Source organism: Aotus nancymaae, unplaced genomic scaffold, assembly GCF_030222135.1.
Source record: "Aotus nancymaae isolate 86718 unplaced genomic scaffold, 86718_ANA_hifiasm-v0.15.2.pri h1tg000025l, whole genome shotgun sequence".
NCBI lineage: Eukaryota > Metazoa > Chordata > Mammalia > Primates > Aotidae > Aotus > Aotus nancymaae.
Genome location: NW_026988438.1, coordinates 3,459,987 through 3,478,955, shown reverse-complemented (window position 1 = coordinate 3,478,955; position 18,969 = coordinate 3,459,987). Strand labels below are relative to the sequence as shown.

General features: G+C 34.2%; 1 protein-coding gene across 6 annotated transcripts in view; it reads right to left on the bottom strand.

Annotated features, from left to right (window-relative positions):
* CRPPA (CDP-L-ribitol pyrophosphorylase A) overlaps positions 1–18,969 on the bottom strand; it is a 321,845-nt gene that overhangs the window by 124,455 nt on the left and 178,421 nt on the right. For all 6 annotated transcript variants that reach the window (XR_010344034.1, XM_064380336.1, XM_012450715.3 and 3 more), the window contains one exon: positions 4,672–4,803. Coding sequence is in view for 5 of the 6 variants with exons in the window: in XM_064380336.1 (XP_064236406.1) it covers positions 4,672–4,803 (132 nt within the window). In the remaining variant the exon portion in view is untranslated. The remainder of the gene's footprint in view (positions 1–4,671; positions 4,804–18,969) is intronic.

Here is an 18,969-nt window from a genome sequence, read left to right as displayed (position 1 = left end):
CCTGAAAATATGTATATTACATATTGATAAAAAATCTGTAGAAGGTGTGTGTCTAATATTTCATTTCATTTGCATATATCTAAATAAAACAAGCTTAATGCCACTCTCTAATGAGTCGGCCAAGTAAGCTAACCAAACTTTCCAAAAAACAATTTTTTCAAAACTACAAATTTTTGAAAACATATTTTATGACCTTTATATTTTCCCAAAGAATGACTAAGTCAAAACATTAAAAGCCAAAACAATATTGAAAGTGAAAAATATTTAGTCTCATAAACATTCCCACATCAAAAACGCCTGATTACTTTGAACAGGGTATTATGGGTTTCTGTAAACAGATTTGGTGTTGCATGTTTGGTGCGTCTGCCATATGATTCAGTGCCATGGAAAGTTTCGTGTGTTTAGTAAATAATTCCCAGTTAAATTCCAAGTAATTGCTCATTGCAGGAAGTCAAACTTCTAAGTCTAACCTCACCCATGATAACCAAAACAAAACAAAACAAAAATCAGTGTTCTGCTAACTGACAGCATACGCCCATTTGTTCTCCAAAGGATCATGCATACTAAAAGGATGATTCCTCTATCTAGTGGACACAGAGCAATTGTGGACCTTTGAGATGAAAAAACTGATGTCAGTGATACCCTATACATTCAGATCTTTAGGACCAAAGCTGTAATAGAGCAGTGAAACCAGTTCCTTTATCATTATGAGTTCACCTAACATGGAGTTTCACAATCAAGAATGTTTCCTGGATGACCTTTATAATGAACAGAAAACCTTCAAAACCAAGACAATAGAGAAAAACAATAGTACTTACGTTATCAAGTAGAGCCATATGGTTTATATTTTGTGATACAAGATCAGTATATACAGCTTTATCTAATTTAATTTTGTTACCAAAAGTATTTATTTTATTGTTTCATATCCTGTTTTGGAGATTTTTATAATAATTCTCATAAATCTTTTACAATTTTTTTTAAAAAAACAAAACTTTACAGAACTGCTTTGGTAACTTTCTTATTTGTATGACTCCCAGATCTGCAGTCATAGGAACAAAAGAAAACACAGAATTCAGGAGAAGGGAGAGGGTAAGAGAGTGCCTCTGCTTTATCCCACAGCCTCTCCACAGCTTGGTTTTTTTAACTCTGCCAACTGGTGCCATCTTTTCCAGTGTCCCCATTCAATTAAAATGCTCACTAAGTCAACATTACTTTCAAAAGTTCTATTTCCCACTATATTATAACTTAGTGAAGTGACAGTTTAATGCAGAAGAAATAAGAGAAAATGGATAGAGTAAAATGATACATACTCCCCACCATGCTGCCACATTTAATATGCTCCTCCGCCTTCCTCTGATGGATCCAACTCCCCTACTGTCTTCCACTGTACTTTGATCAAGATGTCTGACAAAAGAACAGTTCCCTCTTTGAACTCTACTAAAATATATATACTATAATGAATAATTTCTCAGTAAAAGGAAAAAAGAGAGCAGGTGAAGTTTGTGGTCACATATGGAAGGGAAAGAAAACCCAGGCTCAGTTCCAGAAGGTCTGCGTGTCAGAGTGAGATATGTATGTGTAACGCGTCCCTGGACACAGCCAGCACACCATCCTCTGTCTCCACTTTCTCATCCAACAAAGGCTATAATGTGGAAGTTCTGACATCTGCATTTTACAAATGAAGAACCTGGGACCTATAAAACTTACATTGCTTGTCCAAGGTGACATAACTAGTTTTTCCAACGTGGGGTGGGGGGCAACAGACATTAGTTCAGCTAAAGAAACAATAAGTTGTAATAGTTTATGGGAACTTTTAAACCTTGAACTTATGTGCTTATATTGCTAAATCCCTAAGCATGTAAAATCCACAAGTTAAAGACAAAACTGCTTACAACACTTTAGTTTTTTATAGGCTTTAAAATATTTACTGTCACAAAAGTTCACATGTGAAACTGAAAAATACATAGCTACAAATATGTGCATTAAAAAGTGATCATAGAGATATTTTCGAGTTTCAACAAAATTAAGACTACATACTCTAAATTGTTGGCTTGAGCTATTCATGCCAGAAATATTATGTCTCTGTAAGTTCACCGCTAGATCATCAAATACAGATTTTTAGGTGATTAGAACAGATTCCTCAACCATAATTTTGTATCATGGACCTTAGTGCTGACTTGTATAGCAAAGTTAGATTAATAATGAGAAATGTATATGTTACACATAAAATTATTTAAAATTATATTTGAAAGAGATTTAGTCTTATTTAATTTTGTTACCAAAAAATTTCATTTTATTGTTCCATATCCTGTTTTGGGGATTTATATAGTAATTCTGATAAATATTTTACAATTGTTTAAAAAAAAAAACAAAAATTTACAGAACTGCTTTGGTAACTTTCGTATTTGTCCCTTAGTTCCTTTTAAGTATTAAACTATGAAAGCTCATTTTAATTATCCAAAGTCATGTCTATAGAATTATTTTAGAAATATAAGGTCTGGTTTAAATTGATTCAACGAAGTGTAAAAGCAAGCTTTATATTGCACTTCTAATCTAAAGCAAGAATTTCAAATCATTCTAAATTATTGTACATGAGTTACTGAGTACTGGATAAGAGAGTCAGAAAACTTTATCCTGTGTATAAATGGCTAAGCCAGTAACATAATCCTTAAGTCTAACATTAAGCTATCCACAAATAGGTTGTTTTAACTGATAAATTTTCTTTTTGAGTTTGCATGTTAAATCTGAATTTCAAGTAAACATCAAAGATTTTTTAAATTCAGTTATTCTCCATGTAACCGTTGGGACACACAGTAAAAACTATTGTTCATGTGAAATTCAAATGGACCTGGGCATCATATATGTAACCTGGCAACGTTACTCTACTGGCAAAGTCAGCTTCAGTACAGTGCATACAGACGCTTTTTGCCTGGCCAAGAGAGTTACAGGAAGTATTTATGCTCTTCAATTTCTGTTTGAGATTTGCCTCAATAAACTCACTGCACAATGTGACAATAGCAGTGTTTGTCCACGACCCCTTTAGACGACATGAGAAAATGAACAGATTTTTCCCACTGTAATCATCTCAACACAACCAAAAAAGAATTTTTTCCTTTTTTTGAGATAGGGCCTCACTCTGTTGCCCAGGCTGGAGCGCAGGGCAGCACATCTCTGCTCACTGCAATCTCCGGCTCCTGGGTTCAAGTGATTCTCCCACCTCAGCCTCCCAGGTAGTTGGGACTACAGGCGCCCACCACCATGCCCAGCTAATTTTTTTCATTTTTTTTTGTAGAGACAGGAGTTTCACCATGTTGGCCAGGCTAGTCTGGAATTCCTGACCTCAAGTGATCCGCCCACCTTTCCCAAAGTGCTAGGATTACAGGTGTAAGCCACTGCATCAGCCCAAAAATAATTTCTTAAAGAGAAAATATTACTGATCATGGATGAAGATCTGAATTCTGTTACTCTGCCGGTTATCTGCCCTTGGGCAAATATATATAACTCCTCGGGCCTTGGTTCCCGTGACTTCAGTAGCCCCCAACAACGTTAACATTTTGTAATTCTATTATTCTAGGTGAACTAAAATGTGCCTAGTTCTTAATAACTGTGGTCATGCTTGCTTATTTTGGAAGCAGAGGAAACAACAACCTCTAAGTTAAAAGGAAACCAAGGGACTAGCTAAAAGATAATCCTTATATTTCATTAAAATGCATAGTTTCAGAACAAATGTTACCCACAGGTTAAAAATGCAGCTGAAAATTTTCAGAAACAATAGCTGTTATCATCCATAAATAACTTTAAATACCTGTCATTCGCTGGACATTCAGTACCAAATTACTTTTGAGACCACTAAAAAAAGCAGTGCACAGTTTAGCTTGTGAGACTCTTGCATGTTACTGCCAAGAAATTATAAAGTAGTCACAAATCCAATGAAAGCTATCTATGCACAAAGGACAAATCTATAGATTCTCCGAATTTTTCTCCTAATTCTATTTTCTGATAGATTCTCCAAATTCTTTGTTCTAAATAGCATTTCTCTGCACAAAGAATCTCTAACGCTAGCTCACTGTGCCTTCAGTGTAGTTAACGTGCAGCTATTAAAGAAAGTGACAATAAATGCATTTCTCTAGGTCACTACCATGCCCTCTTGTAATCTGAATGCCAGGCAGTGCTTTCAAATGATTAAATAATCTGTTAAGGGAGAGAAACAACTGACTACCAATATATTCAACATAATATAAAAATAAACAATCTCAAATTATACCAGTGGACAAGGATTGTGGCTTTGCAAGGTTGCAGGATAAATATAAGAATTTGGTTATACTTGAAATTCAAATTTATTTGGAACACAGTTACAAAAAGCATTATATATTTGAAATTCAATTTTAACTGGGCAAATTGTACTTTTATTTGATGAACTTGACAGTTCTATTTGGGATACCTAGTATGAGATATATGCTCATTAGCATTGCCCCACATATCAAGTTGAATTGGTTTTAATTTTTCTACTAGAGGCAAGAGGTTCTACTATTATAGCACACATATAGATGAGTAATTTTCAGCCATAATTCCTGTTATCAATAATATCTTCCTGCTTTTAACAAATCAGATACCTACCATTAAAACTATAGTCTACAGAACATACATTCAGAAAATAAACATTTTACCTACCTGTGGGTAAGATATGAGAAGGCCACATAACCAAATATTTCTTTTTTTTACTTCCTTTGCACATTCTCTAATCAGCATTAGGTTTTCCATTTTCTGACTGGGAGGTACTAATTTAAAATCAAGAAAATGAACCTGCAAAATATAAAAGACAATCTTTAGAATATCATTCCTTTCAACATTCTCTTGAGGGAAAAAAACATTAAAGAAACCTAAAACCCATATGATTACAATATTGCATAATCTTTATTAACTTGTGTTAATTTCTAGCTGTGCTTCAAGTCATACTTAAGATCAATGAATCCTCCCTTATAAATAGAGATGCAGTAAACACTCACTGAGAACACAATGGTAAAAAACCAAATGCTAATATTCTATCTCACTTAGCGTCGGATACATAAAGGATGTGTAATTTCATTAAATCATTCAACCTAATTCATAATCTTTTACTAGGCAAGACAGAAATACAGTCTTACATATACTAAGAAGTTAACAATATAAATAAAATTCAAGAAGAGTGATTATCCAATTAAGTAACTTAAGAGAATCTCTTTCGATGTGATCAATAATTGTCATCTCTAACAAATAATTATTTCTTAAAGTAAACCAAGAGGGCTTTTATGGAGACTATTTTTAAGCAGTTACAATGTTTTTCTTGAAAATATTCTAGCGCCCATTTTTAAAGCATTTTTACTTTTTTATCGATACATAACACTCCTACATACTCACGGGGCACTGTGATACTTTGTTACATGCATAGAATGTGCATGGATCAAGTCGGTGTATCTAGGCTGATCATTATCTTGAACGTTTATCATTTCTCTATTTTGGGAACATTTAAAGTCCTCTCTTCTAACTATTTTTAAAAACACAATACATTAACCCTTGTCACTCTTGTCCAGGCATGGTGGCTTACTCCTGTAATCCCAGCAGTATGGGAGGCAGAGGCTGAGGCACGCAGATCACTTGAGCCGACAAGTTTGAGACCAGCCTGGAGAATAAGGTAAAATGCTCTCTCTACAAAAGATACAAAAACTACCAGGTATGGTGGCATGCGCCTGTAACTTACTACATACCCTCATGCCAGCTGGACTAAGGAACAACACTGCTGCTTAATGTTTAAAAGCCTCAACACACTATTTAACTTTTTGAACTACAGAAATACCTTTATTACTTAGAAACCATCTACAAACTGACTTATTTCTATGTTATCCCATCAAATCAATGACTTAAATTACAGGGAAACATTTAAGACATTAAGGAGACACAGGAGAAGTATTTACAGGGTTTTTTCATGAATTAACTTAAAAACAGTTACAGAATGCAACCTTATGAAATGCATAATTAGGGTAACAAAATTTAAGCATGAAGAAGTAGGACGTATCTCAAAATTCCCTTTTACTAGATGCAAAGGCCTGATGACAAGATGAAAACAGAAGACAATCTCCTGCAGATGTTCTTCCGAATGCCATGAAACTTCAGCATATACTTTACAAAGTGCTACTAAGTTTCAACTTCTAAAATATACCAACTACTGACATATACTAGGAAAAAAATTCAGTTGGTACAAAACCGCAGTTTTAACTGAAAAAAAAAACACACACACACACACACAGGGCACTTTTATACAACCACAGCAGAGGGTTACAAAAGGGTAACTCAAGAGAAATGTAAATGTTGTTGCCTTAATAAAATAAACTTACAGCCAGGACAGGCTTGCATCCATTGAAATACAGCCAAATATTTCATGTAGGTTGAGTTCTGCAAATTTGCTTATAGCTACTTATCAAGTAAGTATTTTTGATGTCTTTTTGTACTATTTACTAATTCACTACATAGAAATTACAATAAAACAGTATTTCCCATGCAGCATGACATTTCCAACACTTCTTTCTCACGTATACATAAAGAAGATAAGGCTATCCTTCTGCCCTCCAAGAAAGAATATCTACTTTCATTTTAATGAAAGGTAGCACATTTACTCATATAAACTGGTAAACTACTTAAACATTTAACATGTGGTTAGCCTCATGGCTTTGTGGGTGGGCAAGGTTTCTGGATCTCAGTGTTTAGAAAAGACTCCTCTGTGCCCTGTGTGTCTTCTATACTCAGCTCTACACAAACTTTATATTTGTCTAGGAATCATGTACTATATTCCTGGTCCCAGATGAATTCTAGTTAACTTTTAATATTTTAAAATAACATTTTTTTTTTTACTTCTGAGAATAGATATGTTAACTAAAGGAATGTAAGCATCAAGTCTAAGATTCTTTAAAACCCCACATTTAACACTTTCCTCTCACTACAGAGTCTATGTTCACAACAAAAGGCACTCAAAGGGAGCCAGGATTGGTGGTAGGAAGGGAAATCGTCTCTGTTCATTTCTCTAAGAAGAAAGTTAATTTGCAAATCTTAAGTATATACCTAAATAATGCATTGCTTAATGCCCACCAAAGTGGAAAGAAGGATGGTCAAAATGAAAGTCTGTTTTATGAGTTAGAATTGGTGGATAAACCAGAGAGATTCTTTGAATCTACATAATAGCTGCAAAATTATCAACATGTGCATAAAAAATTGTACTAGGAAGACTCAATATCTTCAAAAACGAATTTTTCAAAAGAAATATAATGATTCTAAAAACAGATGAAACTAGTCAATACTAAACAGCTCCAAGTAATATTAGATCTGAAGGATTAGAAAACATTTTAGAAAAACTGTCTTATTTCAACTATTTAAGAATAAAATTCTATTAATGCAATAAACTATGCTTTCAAAAGAGTAAACTTCTACTACTGAACCACTTCATTGTAGAACAATTTTAAATCAGAGTCATCATCAAAGTCAACTCATAATTCTGAGGAATAGAAACTAAATCATAAGCTATCATGGAAACTCAAAGCAAATGTGTAGCAACTCACTGGTAAATCTCCACAAATTAAAACACCAGCAAAACTAAATGGAAAAATAATGGCATTTAACGAAAGGTAGTAAATAAAACACACAGCATTAAAACATTAACCATACAAAAGGTTCAAATGTTTCTTTTGATTCAAACAATTAAAAATGAAATGAGTTTCATAATATCAGTACAAATGTTATGAGCACACACTGTTTCAGATCCTTATTCAAAACATCAAAGTAATGAATCTAGAAATTCACATTTTAAAAAGTTAATAGGAAAACTTAACATTACTTCAAAAGTATTTTTAAAGTCGTAAAATACGAATTTTTTCAAATTATTTTACAAGGTGGTCTCTCTTACAAGAACGTTAACACTGTTACATGATGGCACAATTATCTCAAGCATTACATACATCTACAATTACCTTAATTAACATCTGTAACAAATTTTAGAATCAAAAGTTAAAAACAATCCCACTGATTAATATAAAGCATTGATTTGTTTGGCTAACTATAAAACATAATTATACGCTCATTTACTTTCTCCAAGAAAACTGACAGAATATAAATTACCAAAGTAAGAAGTTAGAAAAAAAAAAAGCAGGTATACACTTCTTCAAAATTTAACTGAGTTTACAATATCATATTTTAGTAAATTGTCAAAATTTCATTTTACATTATAAAAACTATTACTGCTTAAGCATCAATCTGTAATTATTAAGGTTCTCTGAAGGCCATGTAGGCATACATTACTTGTCATTTAAAAAAAAATATTGAACAGTTTGAGTTTACTTCACAAATAAAGAGGACTTATGCATTTAGCCCAACTACTACAAGTCCATCATGCTACTTTTAATCTGTAAGAATTGATTCTGTGGTATGTACCTACCTATGCAAGTTATTTAATAAATATATTGAATGTGTTCCAAAGGCAAAATAATCTTAAAAATACTTTTTAGAAGATAAGGCATTCAGAATACACAGAAAAAAAATATTCAAAGACATAACCAAGATGCCTGTAAGGCAGGTATATACTGTATCTAAGTCATATTAGAATAATCTCCAGTGATTCATCCTGTGCCTTTTCTTGTGTACAACCCAAATCACTACAAGTTTTTGTAATCAGTAATTATTTAATAAACTCAGGAAAAATGCTTTGGTAAAATAATCTTAGGTTTCTTTGATCACAGGAAATAATCTAGTTATCAAAATCAATGTAGATATGTAAGATTAACGTTATATATATTGTGAATTTTTCATTAAAAATATGTGAAAATATTTTCATTTATGAAGCCAACAAACATATGAAAAAATGCTCATCATCACTGATCATTAGAGAAATGTAAATCAAAACCACATTGAGATACCATCTCACACCAGTTAGAATGGCGATCATTAAAAAATCTGGAGATGACAGACGCTGGAGAGGATGTGGAGAAAAAGGAACACTTTTACACTGTTGGTGGGAGTGTAAATTAGTTCCATCATCATGGAAGACAGTGTGGCAATTACTCAAGGATCTAGAAATAGGAAAAATCCATATGACCCAGCAATCCCATTGCTGGGTATATACCCAAAAACCAAAGGATTATAAATTGTTCTTTTATAAAGACACATGCACACGTATGTTTGTTGTGGCACTGTTTATGATAGCAAAGACCTAGAACCAACTCAAATGCCCATCAATGGTAGACTGGACAAAGAAAATGTGGCACACATACACCATGGAATACTATGCAGCCATAAAGAAAGAGTTTGTGTCCTTTGTAGAGACATGGATGAATCCAGAAACCATCATTTTCAGCAAACTGACACAAGAACAGAAAACCAAACACTGCATGTTTTCACTCATAGGCGGGTGATAAACAATGACAACGCTTGGGCACAGGGAAGGGAACAACACTCAGTGGGCTAGGTGGGGAGGTGGAGGGGAGGGGAGGGGAGGGGAGGGACAGTAGGGGGCAGGGCAGATAGGGAGGGATAACACTGGGAGAAATGCCTGATGTAGGTGACAGGGGTTGGGGGGGTTGGGGGTTTGGGGGATGGTAGAGTGGGGATGTGGCATGTATGTACTTAAGCAACAATCCTGCAGGATGCAGGCTGTGCACATGTACCGCAGAGCACAAAGTACAAAAAAAAAAGTGAAAATATGTGAAAAAACTATGTTAAAAAATGTAAAAATAATGACCATAGACAAAAATATAATACCAGGAAGTTATAGTTACAGTGCTTCCAATAAAAAACTGGAAGGTCGTTGTTTTACTTTGTTGGGCTCTTCTGAATTAAAATGAAATGCCAACTTAACATTTGCTTTTGAACAGATTTTTTTTCCATGAAGTTATATAATGTAATAAAACATACCTAATTCAATGGTTGGGCAAAGAAAACATAATCTACAATTGCACTGTACACTTGAATAGCCATTAGCCATATACTGCTACATTTAAATTCAAATTGATTAGTATTAAAAATAAAAACTCAGGTCATCAGTTTAGCTATATTTCAAGAGCTCATAGCCTCAGATAGTGGCTACCACATATAAGAGAAATACAACTTTTTGTTAATTTTCACACAGGCAGATAAGATTCATATGTTTACTTTATACATATACATTATGCATACATACAATTACTGTATACATGATTTTCTGACGTATACATTAATTGTGGAATGACTAAATCAATACAATTTACATAAGTATGGCCTCATAGTTATCATTACTGTGGGAATACTTCATATCCTCTCAGAGTTTTTCAAGAACGTATTACTTGCACTCAGATTGTACAATCAATCTTTTATTCCTCGTCAAAGTAAATTTTATATTCTTTGACATTTCCTCAATCCTTTACTATCTACTGCAGTAGTATCAACTATTTCAGATTATACATGAGCAATATAATACAGTATGTTGGCTTACTAGAAATGAAATTTTTCTACCTCAACCAACTTTAAAAAAGCAACCTTTATGAAACAATGTTTTGTTAAGACATTACACATGATACAATGAAGAAATAACAACCCCTGAGAGATACAAAACAAAGCGAGCTGTACATGTACCCCTTCCTACTGCCCACAAAGAAGTTTCATGCCATAAAACATGGAGGAATCCAGAGTTCATTTCTTTTCATTGAGAGATGAAGTTAAGAATCTGGGGAGACCAAAGTAGACAGAACATAGTCACGGGTAGAGTACCAGAGAGAAGTGAGCTTCACAGTGAGAGAGTTCTATAGAACATCAGAATATCTTCTGGATATAGACAGCAGAGAAATGATCATTGCACCTCTGTGAGAAAATTAGTCAAAGGACTAGAAGAAACAGTACTCAATGCACACACAGGGTTGGGAAGAGTGGCAATAGCCATGAGTTATACTAGAAAACTTCATAATTAATGTGGCTTAAATTTCCCTACCAAAACTCACATTAAAACTTAATTGCCACTGTAACAGTATTAAGAGGTAGGGCATTTTAGAGGTGATTAGGTCATGAGTGCTCACGAAGGGACTAATGCCTTTATCATGGGAATGGATTAGTTACTGCAGAAACGTGTTCTCAGCAAAAAGAATGATTTCAGTCCACTTCTCTCTACCATGTGCACTTGCTTCCACCTTCTGCCCTTCCACCAGGGCAGATCTTCACTAGTTGTCAGCAGCATGCTCTTGGACTTGCCAGTCTCCAGAATCATAAGCCAAATCTCTTTTCTTTATAAATTATGCAGTTCATGTTATTCTGTTACAGCACCATAAAACAGACTAAGTCAATAACTTACAGGGCACTAAGTACAGTATAAAAAAGGGTCTTTCCTCACTTGTGGCAAATAACTATCTCTACACCAAATATACTAACTAGTCCTGCTGAAAGATCATAAAAACATGACCCAGATGGATCGAACTATTTTTAATGCATCGGGAACAAAGCTATTTATAAGAACACAAAAATATCCAGCACCTATGATAAAATTTACAATATCTAATGGCTTAAATAGCAAACATTTTTAAAAAAGGAGAACAATCAACCAAAACCAACCCAACTGACACCAACATTAGAATTAAAAACATTAAAACAATTATTAAAACTGTGATCCATTTGTTCAAAAAAAGACTGAGCATATTAAGTAAGCACAGATGTAAAATAGACTTAAATCTAACTGCAAGAAATGAAAACTATAGCATGTGATATTTTTAAAACTCTCACTAGACATAACAGAAGCTCTGAGGTTAAAGATTAGTAAAATTGAAAACACAGCCATAGAAACTATTTTAAATGAAATAGCAAAGAAAAAAAGGTAAAAAGAGGAAAATGAAGCAGACCACCAGTAAGATATGAATCAAATATGGTCAGCCTAATACACAGGTAACTAGAGTTGCTGATACTTTCGGAAAACAACAGAAAAACATTTGAAAAATTAATGCCGAAAATGTTCGTAATTGAATGAAAATCTTAAAACCACATATCAACACATCTTAAGTATGCACATAATAAAGAAAAATCTCAATCCCAGCACTTTGGGAGGCTGAGGCGGGTGGATCACGAGGTCAAGAGATCGAGACCATTGCTGGTCAACATGGTGAAACCCCGTCTCTACGAAAAATACAAAAAATTAGCTGGGCACGGTGGCGCGTGCCTGTAATCCCAGCTACTCAGGAGGCTGAGGCAGGAGAATTGCCTGAACCCAGGAGGCGGAGGTTGCGGTGAGCTGAGATTGCGCCATTGCACTCCAGCCTGGGTAACGAGCGAAACTCCGTCTCAAAAAAATAAAAAAATTTAAAAAATTTAAAAAAAAATAAAGAAAAATCTCAGTCAAGTAAAGGAGGAAGAAATTGTGACCCATTATGAGGTGACACATACTTCCTTTCAAACTAACCCAGAACTGATAGGCATTAGAATCTTTAGACAAGGGTATTATAATGGTAGTGTAATTGAATTATATAATATCAAAAATTAGACAATATATTAAAAAGGACTCAAATCAAACTTCTAGAGATGAAAACTACAGTGCCTAATACGAAAAATGCAGTTTTTTAAAATTCAGGCCTATGCATGTCTGCACACATACAACAATACAATGATATATACCGTATCATCATGTGGGTGCTGAGCTCAATTTAATGGCAAGCCAGAGCAAAGGAACATCTTTTTGGCACATGCTTTCATAATGGCATAAGAATAAGTTGTGCAACAATAAATGAATGAGTGAAATATCACATTCTGTTGACTTTTTATTAGCATTTATTTTAAGTCTGAAGGTACTTTTGTTCCACTTTACATTTATGACAAGGGTAGAGGCTATTCACTTTCAGGCTTTCAGGTCCGTTTAGCTGAAAAATATAAACTTCAAGGAAAAAAATGCTTCTATACCTATTAATATTATCAGGATTCAATAGAGTAGTCAGTTTACTACATAATCCAAATAAAAGGAGACATTAAAAAAAATTATCATCCATAGTTTTTTTACTTCAAACTTTTGTTTTTACTCTAACATTTGTGTATGTTGCACATATAAACTAAAACAGCAAATTAATGTTTATAGTGTATTTTTGGTTTACTTAATACAGTAGTGATCCGTTTAAAATTTATTCTGGGACAAATAAAGGATGCTACCTTCAAAAAAATTTGAGTATCACTCCCCAAATTTAATTTTTAAGAGGAAAATGAGGTCCCATTTAGAAATGAGAAATACTTCAAAGGTTAGTACTACTGTTCAGGACATATACAGAAAATAATTTAAACTAAGACCTAAGTAGTCATTTATTGACACAATAAGATGCTCTGTAAAAACTAAAAGCAGGCACTTGTAAGTTAGACAATTTTGGAATTCAAAAATGTTTTTCTAAAAGGCAAAATGAAAAATCTTAAAATTGAATTCTGCTAAAAAGATTAAGATAGTAAAATGCATGCAGTCTAAATTTATATACTGTAAATGTCATAAAAACTCAGAACTAGTAATACTATTCTCCTTAATAGAATGTGGCAATTACTTGAGTTGCAGTTTTTATTATTTCCTCATATCTGGCTCCTTCTTTTCTACAGGTCACCACAAAGCACCTTGTAGAAGACAGCAATGGAACAGGGTAGGGTAGGACACAACGTAACCTGGAACATCCAGGCACATTCAAATGAACAAATATTTCTGAATGTCTACACATGCTGACTTGTGAAAGGAGAAGGCATATGAACACAAGTGCATTAGGGAAGGATTCCAAGAGGAAATGTCACTCAAATTTTTAAGGGGAGTTAGGCAAGTAAACAATTTAAAAAAAAAAAAAAAAAGGTGTTTCAGATAGAAAACTCATGCAGCAAACACATCTAAGTCAGGTCACAGGGTACATGTGGAGAACTATAAATCACTCAGTATTTCCAGAGAGCAGACTGCTCAGTAAGGAAATGAGAAAGACAGAGCAGTAGAGTTAGGCAAGAGTGAACCCAGACCAAGGCTTTATGATCTGAGCTTAGCCCATTAGGAGATGAGAAGCACCTGAAATGTTTCAGTAAGGAGAGTAACTTGCAAATTCATGCTAGCAAAATCTCTCACGGTGGCTATGGTGGCTCAATTGGAAACAAAAGATAAAAGTTGAGATGAATTATTCAGAGAAGGAAAAACACTTTTAAACATTTAAACTGCATGCATTTGAACATGTCTATCAAAACTTTGAGAAATGATGAAATTTAGGGATAAAAACATGTAAGTCAGTACATGAGTAATATTTTAAATAATGAGGCTTCATGACCCATAGACAGTATGTCTGTTAAAAAAATGCCTAGCATATTTAGGGTGAAGGTACTAATAACTGTTACAAACTAGGTCATTTCCAATGGAAAATCTAAATCAAAAATCTGCAAACTATGGGCCAAGCCTGTAGTTTTATTGAAACACAGCCACACCAGTTCTGTTACATACTGTCTATGACTGCTTTGGCGTTAAAACAGCAGAGTTGAGTAGCTGTGACAAAGACTGTGTAGACAGGCCAAAAAGCCTAGTATTTACTATCTGGTTCTTTACAGGAAAAAACTGCCAACTCTTAATATAAAAGAAGTTATCTTAGATCTAGGCAAAGAAAGGGCTTGAGTTACCTGTTTAAAGTGAGAGTAAACTAAATGGTTTTTCAAGATCCCTTTCTCTTGTAACAAAATAGGTTTTTACTATTCGAAAAGGGCAAGCATCGGCATTACTCATTAATATTATGTGATATGGTGAAATGATCACTGGGCTTAATTTTGAACTGTGGATAATGCTATCTGTAACAACTCCCAAGGTTTCTCTGAAGACCAAAGCTCTGGGATCATTTATTATAAAAGAAAAGAAGAGTGAGTCATTATTTTAAGCTTTTCAGTAAGTGTCTGCTATTACTAATATTAACCTAATTATACTAATAATATGCATTAGCAGGCTACATTTGCTGGGAGGGTTCTGGAATTTGTAAATGTATTTGAAGTTCCATCTCATACCAATGAGAAGATCAAGAAACACACGGTCATAGTTGCATTTTTGAAGGCTGAGGAAACAACTCAGAACTCAGTAATTACTAAAAACACATTAACTAAGAAAATTTAAATCTAGAGTCCTCTCACAATATTCTAGAAGTGGAAATAATACTCAGTGCTCAAGTCATGCTGGTGACTTTAACCAGTCCTGCTGTTCTTAAGTAAGTTTTTTCAGTTTTGACTCTGGGACTACCTTGACAACACTTGCTACATTATACCTTAGCAAGTACCAGTAGAATTTAACTTAAGTATTGAGCATTTAAGTAGAATTAACTTCCATAATTCCATAAAACAAAATGTCTGGTTCCAGAAAATTGAATCATACTATACTTTTCAAAAGTATCACACATATACTTGTTGCTAACAGAATTCAAGACAAAAAAAAAAAATGGATCTAGACACTTTTGGCATTGATTCCATTATCTTTCTATACTTTCAATATGAGAAGAGTTGAGGCTTTTCAAAACCGGCATAAGTAATCTATTTTTAGGTGACTACAGATCTTAATCCTAAGGCAACAGCACTTAAAGCTGGTAATATTCTTACCATTTTCCTGTCTGCCAATGATTCAACCAATACAAAAGGTTTTTCCTGTTTTGGTTTTTCAGAATATGAAGTATTACACTAAAAAAATCATCTATCATACAGACACTATAAAGGCTTGGAAAAGAAATTGTAATATAAAAGGTATATTTTAAATTGTGTCTATACCTGGAATTCTATTAAAATTTAACTTTAAGAAAGTCATAAAAGAGTCTACTTTTCAAAAAAAGCTTTAAGAGCTTTTGTACACACACACACAAACAAATTTTGAATATGAATCTTTTTAATTATACTTTGCCAAAAAATCTGGAATATTCCTCTGCCTATTCAATCTTAAGAAACAAACCACAAAGTTCCCTCTCTAATATTCCCTATCTTACTATCAGTCACCATGTTTTACGAGACATAAAATTAGAGGTTATACTTCTTTTCTCTCATTTATTTAAGCTTCAATCCTTAATACTTTAATCTCTTAAATATATCTTGATTTCATTTTATTCACTCTCATTAAAACTACTTGTCTTTGTTTGGCCTGGTATAACAAATACCATCAACCAGATGGCTTATTAACACCAGAAATTTATTTCTCACAGTTCTGGAAGTTGAAAGTACAAGATCAGAGTGCCAGCATCATCAGGTACTCACAAGGGCTGTTTTCCAGCTTGTAGACTGCCAGCTTTTCATTGTGTCCTCAGGGGGTGAGAACAAACTCTTTCTCCTCTTAAAATGGCACTAATCTCAGGCCAAGGCGGGTGGATCAAGAGGTCAAGAGATCGAGACCATCTTGGTCAACATGGTGAAACCCCGTCTCTACTAAAAATACTAAAAAGTAGCTGGGCGCGTGCCTGTAATCCCAGCTACTCAGGAGGCTGAGGCAGGAGAATTGCCTGAACCCAGGAGGCGGAGGTTGCGGTGAGCTGAGATCGCGCTATTGCACTCCAGCCTGGGTAACAAGAGCGAAACTCCATCTCAAAAAAAAAAAAAAACGGCATTAATCTCATTCATGAAGTCTTTACTCACAAGATCTAATCACCTCCCAAAGGACCCACCTCCTAATACCATCATTATGGGGGTTAAGATTTCACCATATAAATGCAGTCCAACATACTAACCTAGTCCTAACCACCACCATTATTTCTTATACTATTGTACTGTAGTAGCCTCCCAACTAAATCAGATGCAACAAAGAATCTCTGCTTATTTTAATCTACTTCCTGTCCTTCATCTAGAACATATAAAATAGAAATCTGATCACATCAATTATTACTAGGCAGTGCTGCTTTATCGACTTCAAACTTAGAAGACCCAGCTCAAACTCAAACCTGTCAAAACCCCAGTCTCAACACTTCATAACCTGCCATTCCTTCAGTTTCAGACGTACTCAGTGGCTCTTTCCAATTCCAACCACTCCATATGCTTCTTTGTTCATATAGAAATGCCATTCCTCTCAATCCTTACAGAGCTGGACCCTGCTCAGTCTTCCAAATCTTGCCTTCCCCTCATATTCTTAAGAAGACTTCTCCAGGCTAAATTGCCTCTTTCTCAAGCACACCTGGCTAAAGTTCTCAAACCTTAGATGGTAGACAGAAGAGAAAGGGACCAGGGATTTTGTGAACTCCCAGTCACTAAAGCACTTCCTGGGCTAACTCTGGTCATTTTAAGTAAACTCATTATGAATCTTTATTTAAGGAAAACCAGACCAACACAATTATTTCCTTAATATATAATAACTTGGAAAATTAGCTTATATAGAATATTTCAGTGATCTAAAGTAAGATGCTGTTTTTTAAAAAAAATGTATTATCATATAAGCTCCAGGTATGCCAAAGTATCTATCATACAGATGTTAAATCAGTATCATGTGAATCCATATTAAGTAATCTATTAGATAAAGGAGAGAATAAGATCATTCCCTTCCAAGTGCTAACTAGGTAGTATATACAAGCTTAAAATGAACTGGTAAGAACAAACAGCATGAGCATTACTCACTATGGAGTCATTCTTAGATAGAGGGCTTGGATAGACACGAAAGGACAGATTCACTGATTGAAAAAAAATTCTGTAACAGGTATTAAGCAGGGAGAAAAAAACCTGAAACACAGAAAAGGAAGATTTAGAGACAATCTGTAAAAATTAGACATAACAAAGAAGATAAATCAAAAATGGACAAATACAAGGAAAAACATCAAAATAACCTGTAAGTCCTGTGATAAGAATTAAAACAGGACTCAAAAATGGCTTAAAATAGGAATATCATACTATCTGCTTCATATTTAACATGACTATAACATGAATTATTCTACTAAACCTACACATTAAAATCATATAAAGAGCATATGAAAGCAAAAAGACTTCACAGCATGTCCTAGTATAGAAAATATTTTTAGAAAAAGAAGCCATTTAGGGCCAGGCGCAGGAGCTCATGCCTGTAATCCCAGCACTTCAGGAGGCCAAGTTGTGTGGATCACTTGAGGTCAGGAGTATGAGACCAGCCTGGCCAACATGGTGAAACCCCATCTCTACTAAAAATACAAAAATTAACTGGGTGTGGTGGCGTGCACCTGTAATCCCAGATACTTGGGAGGCTGAGGCAGGAGAATTGCTTGCATCAGGAGGCAGAGGTTATGGTAAGCCAAAATCAAGCTAACTGCACTCCAGCCTGGGCAACAGGATGAGACTTTGTCTCAAAAAAAAAAAAAAAAAAAAAAAAAAAAAGTAGCAGCATCCATTCAGATGCCATCAAAGGCATCCCACTCTGTTTAAATATAAGGATTTTAAACTGAAGTTCAAAAACATTAAGTAACTTGGACAGGTTGAGAGACACTTGTTATTTGAAGACCTAGTACTTGTACCTTAAATCTTAACTCCAGATTCAGTATCGTAACCATGCCCATTTTGCAAGTTACAATTTCTAAATGAAGTAAAGCCCTTTTAATTATAATAACAAATCCAGGCTTGGCATATTTAAATTGTATTAATTTTATGTATTAATTACAAAATATAACCATTAACTTTCATAAATGATATTGAAAATATATTATCTGGTTTCATTTTTGTAAAGAAACAGCATATGAAAACTAAAGCTAACATCCATTTCTACTACTTAAATAGAATTCAGTAGCCAGCCCCCCCGCAAAAAAGGGAGAGAAATTGCCAGGCATCTTTTAAAAAAACTGAATGACCACATAAATTGTTCAAATTTCTTACCTAGGGCTGCAATCAATGTGAGATGCTTAACAAAGTCTAGTTTCATTTATTTTGCCTTCTGTGCATTTCATCTTAAATTTTATAAACTGATTAACTAGAATAACACTGGAAAATAAAGTCACAAAGAATCTTGCCAATGTTGGTCATCTGACCAACTTAAGAAAACTATAG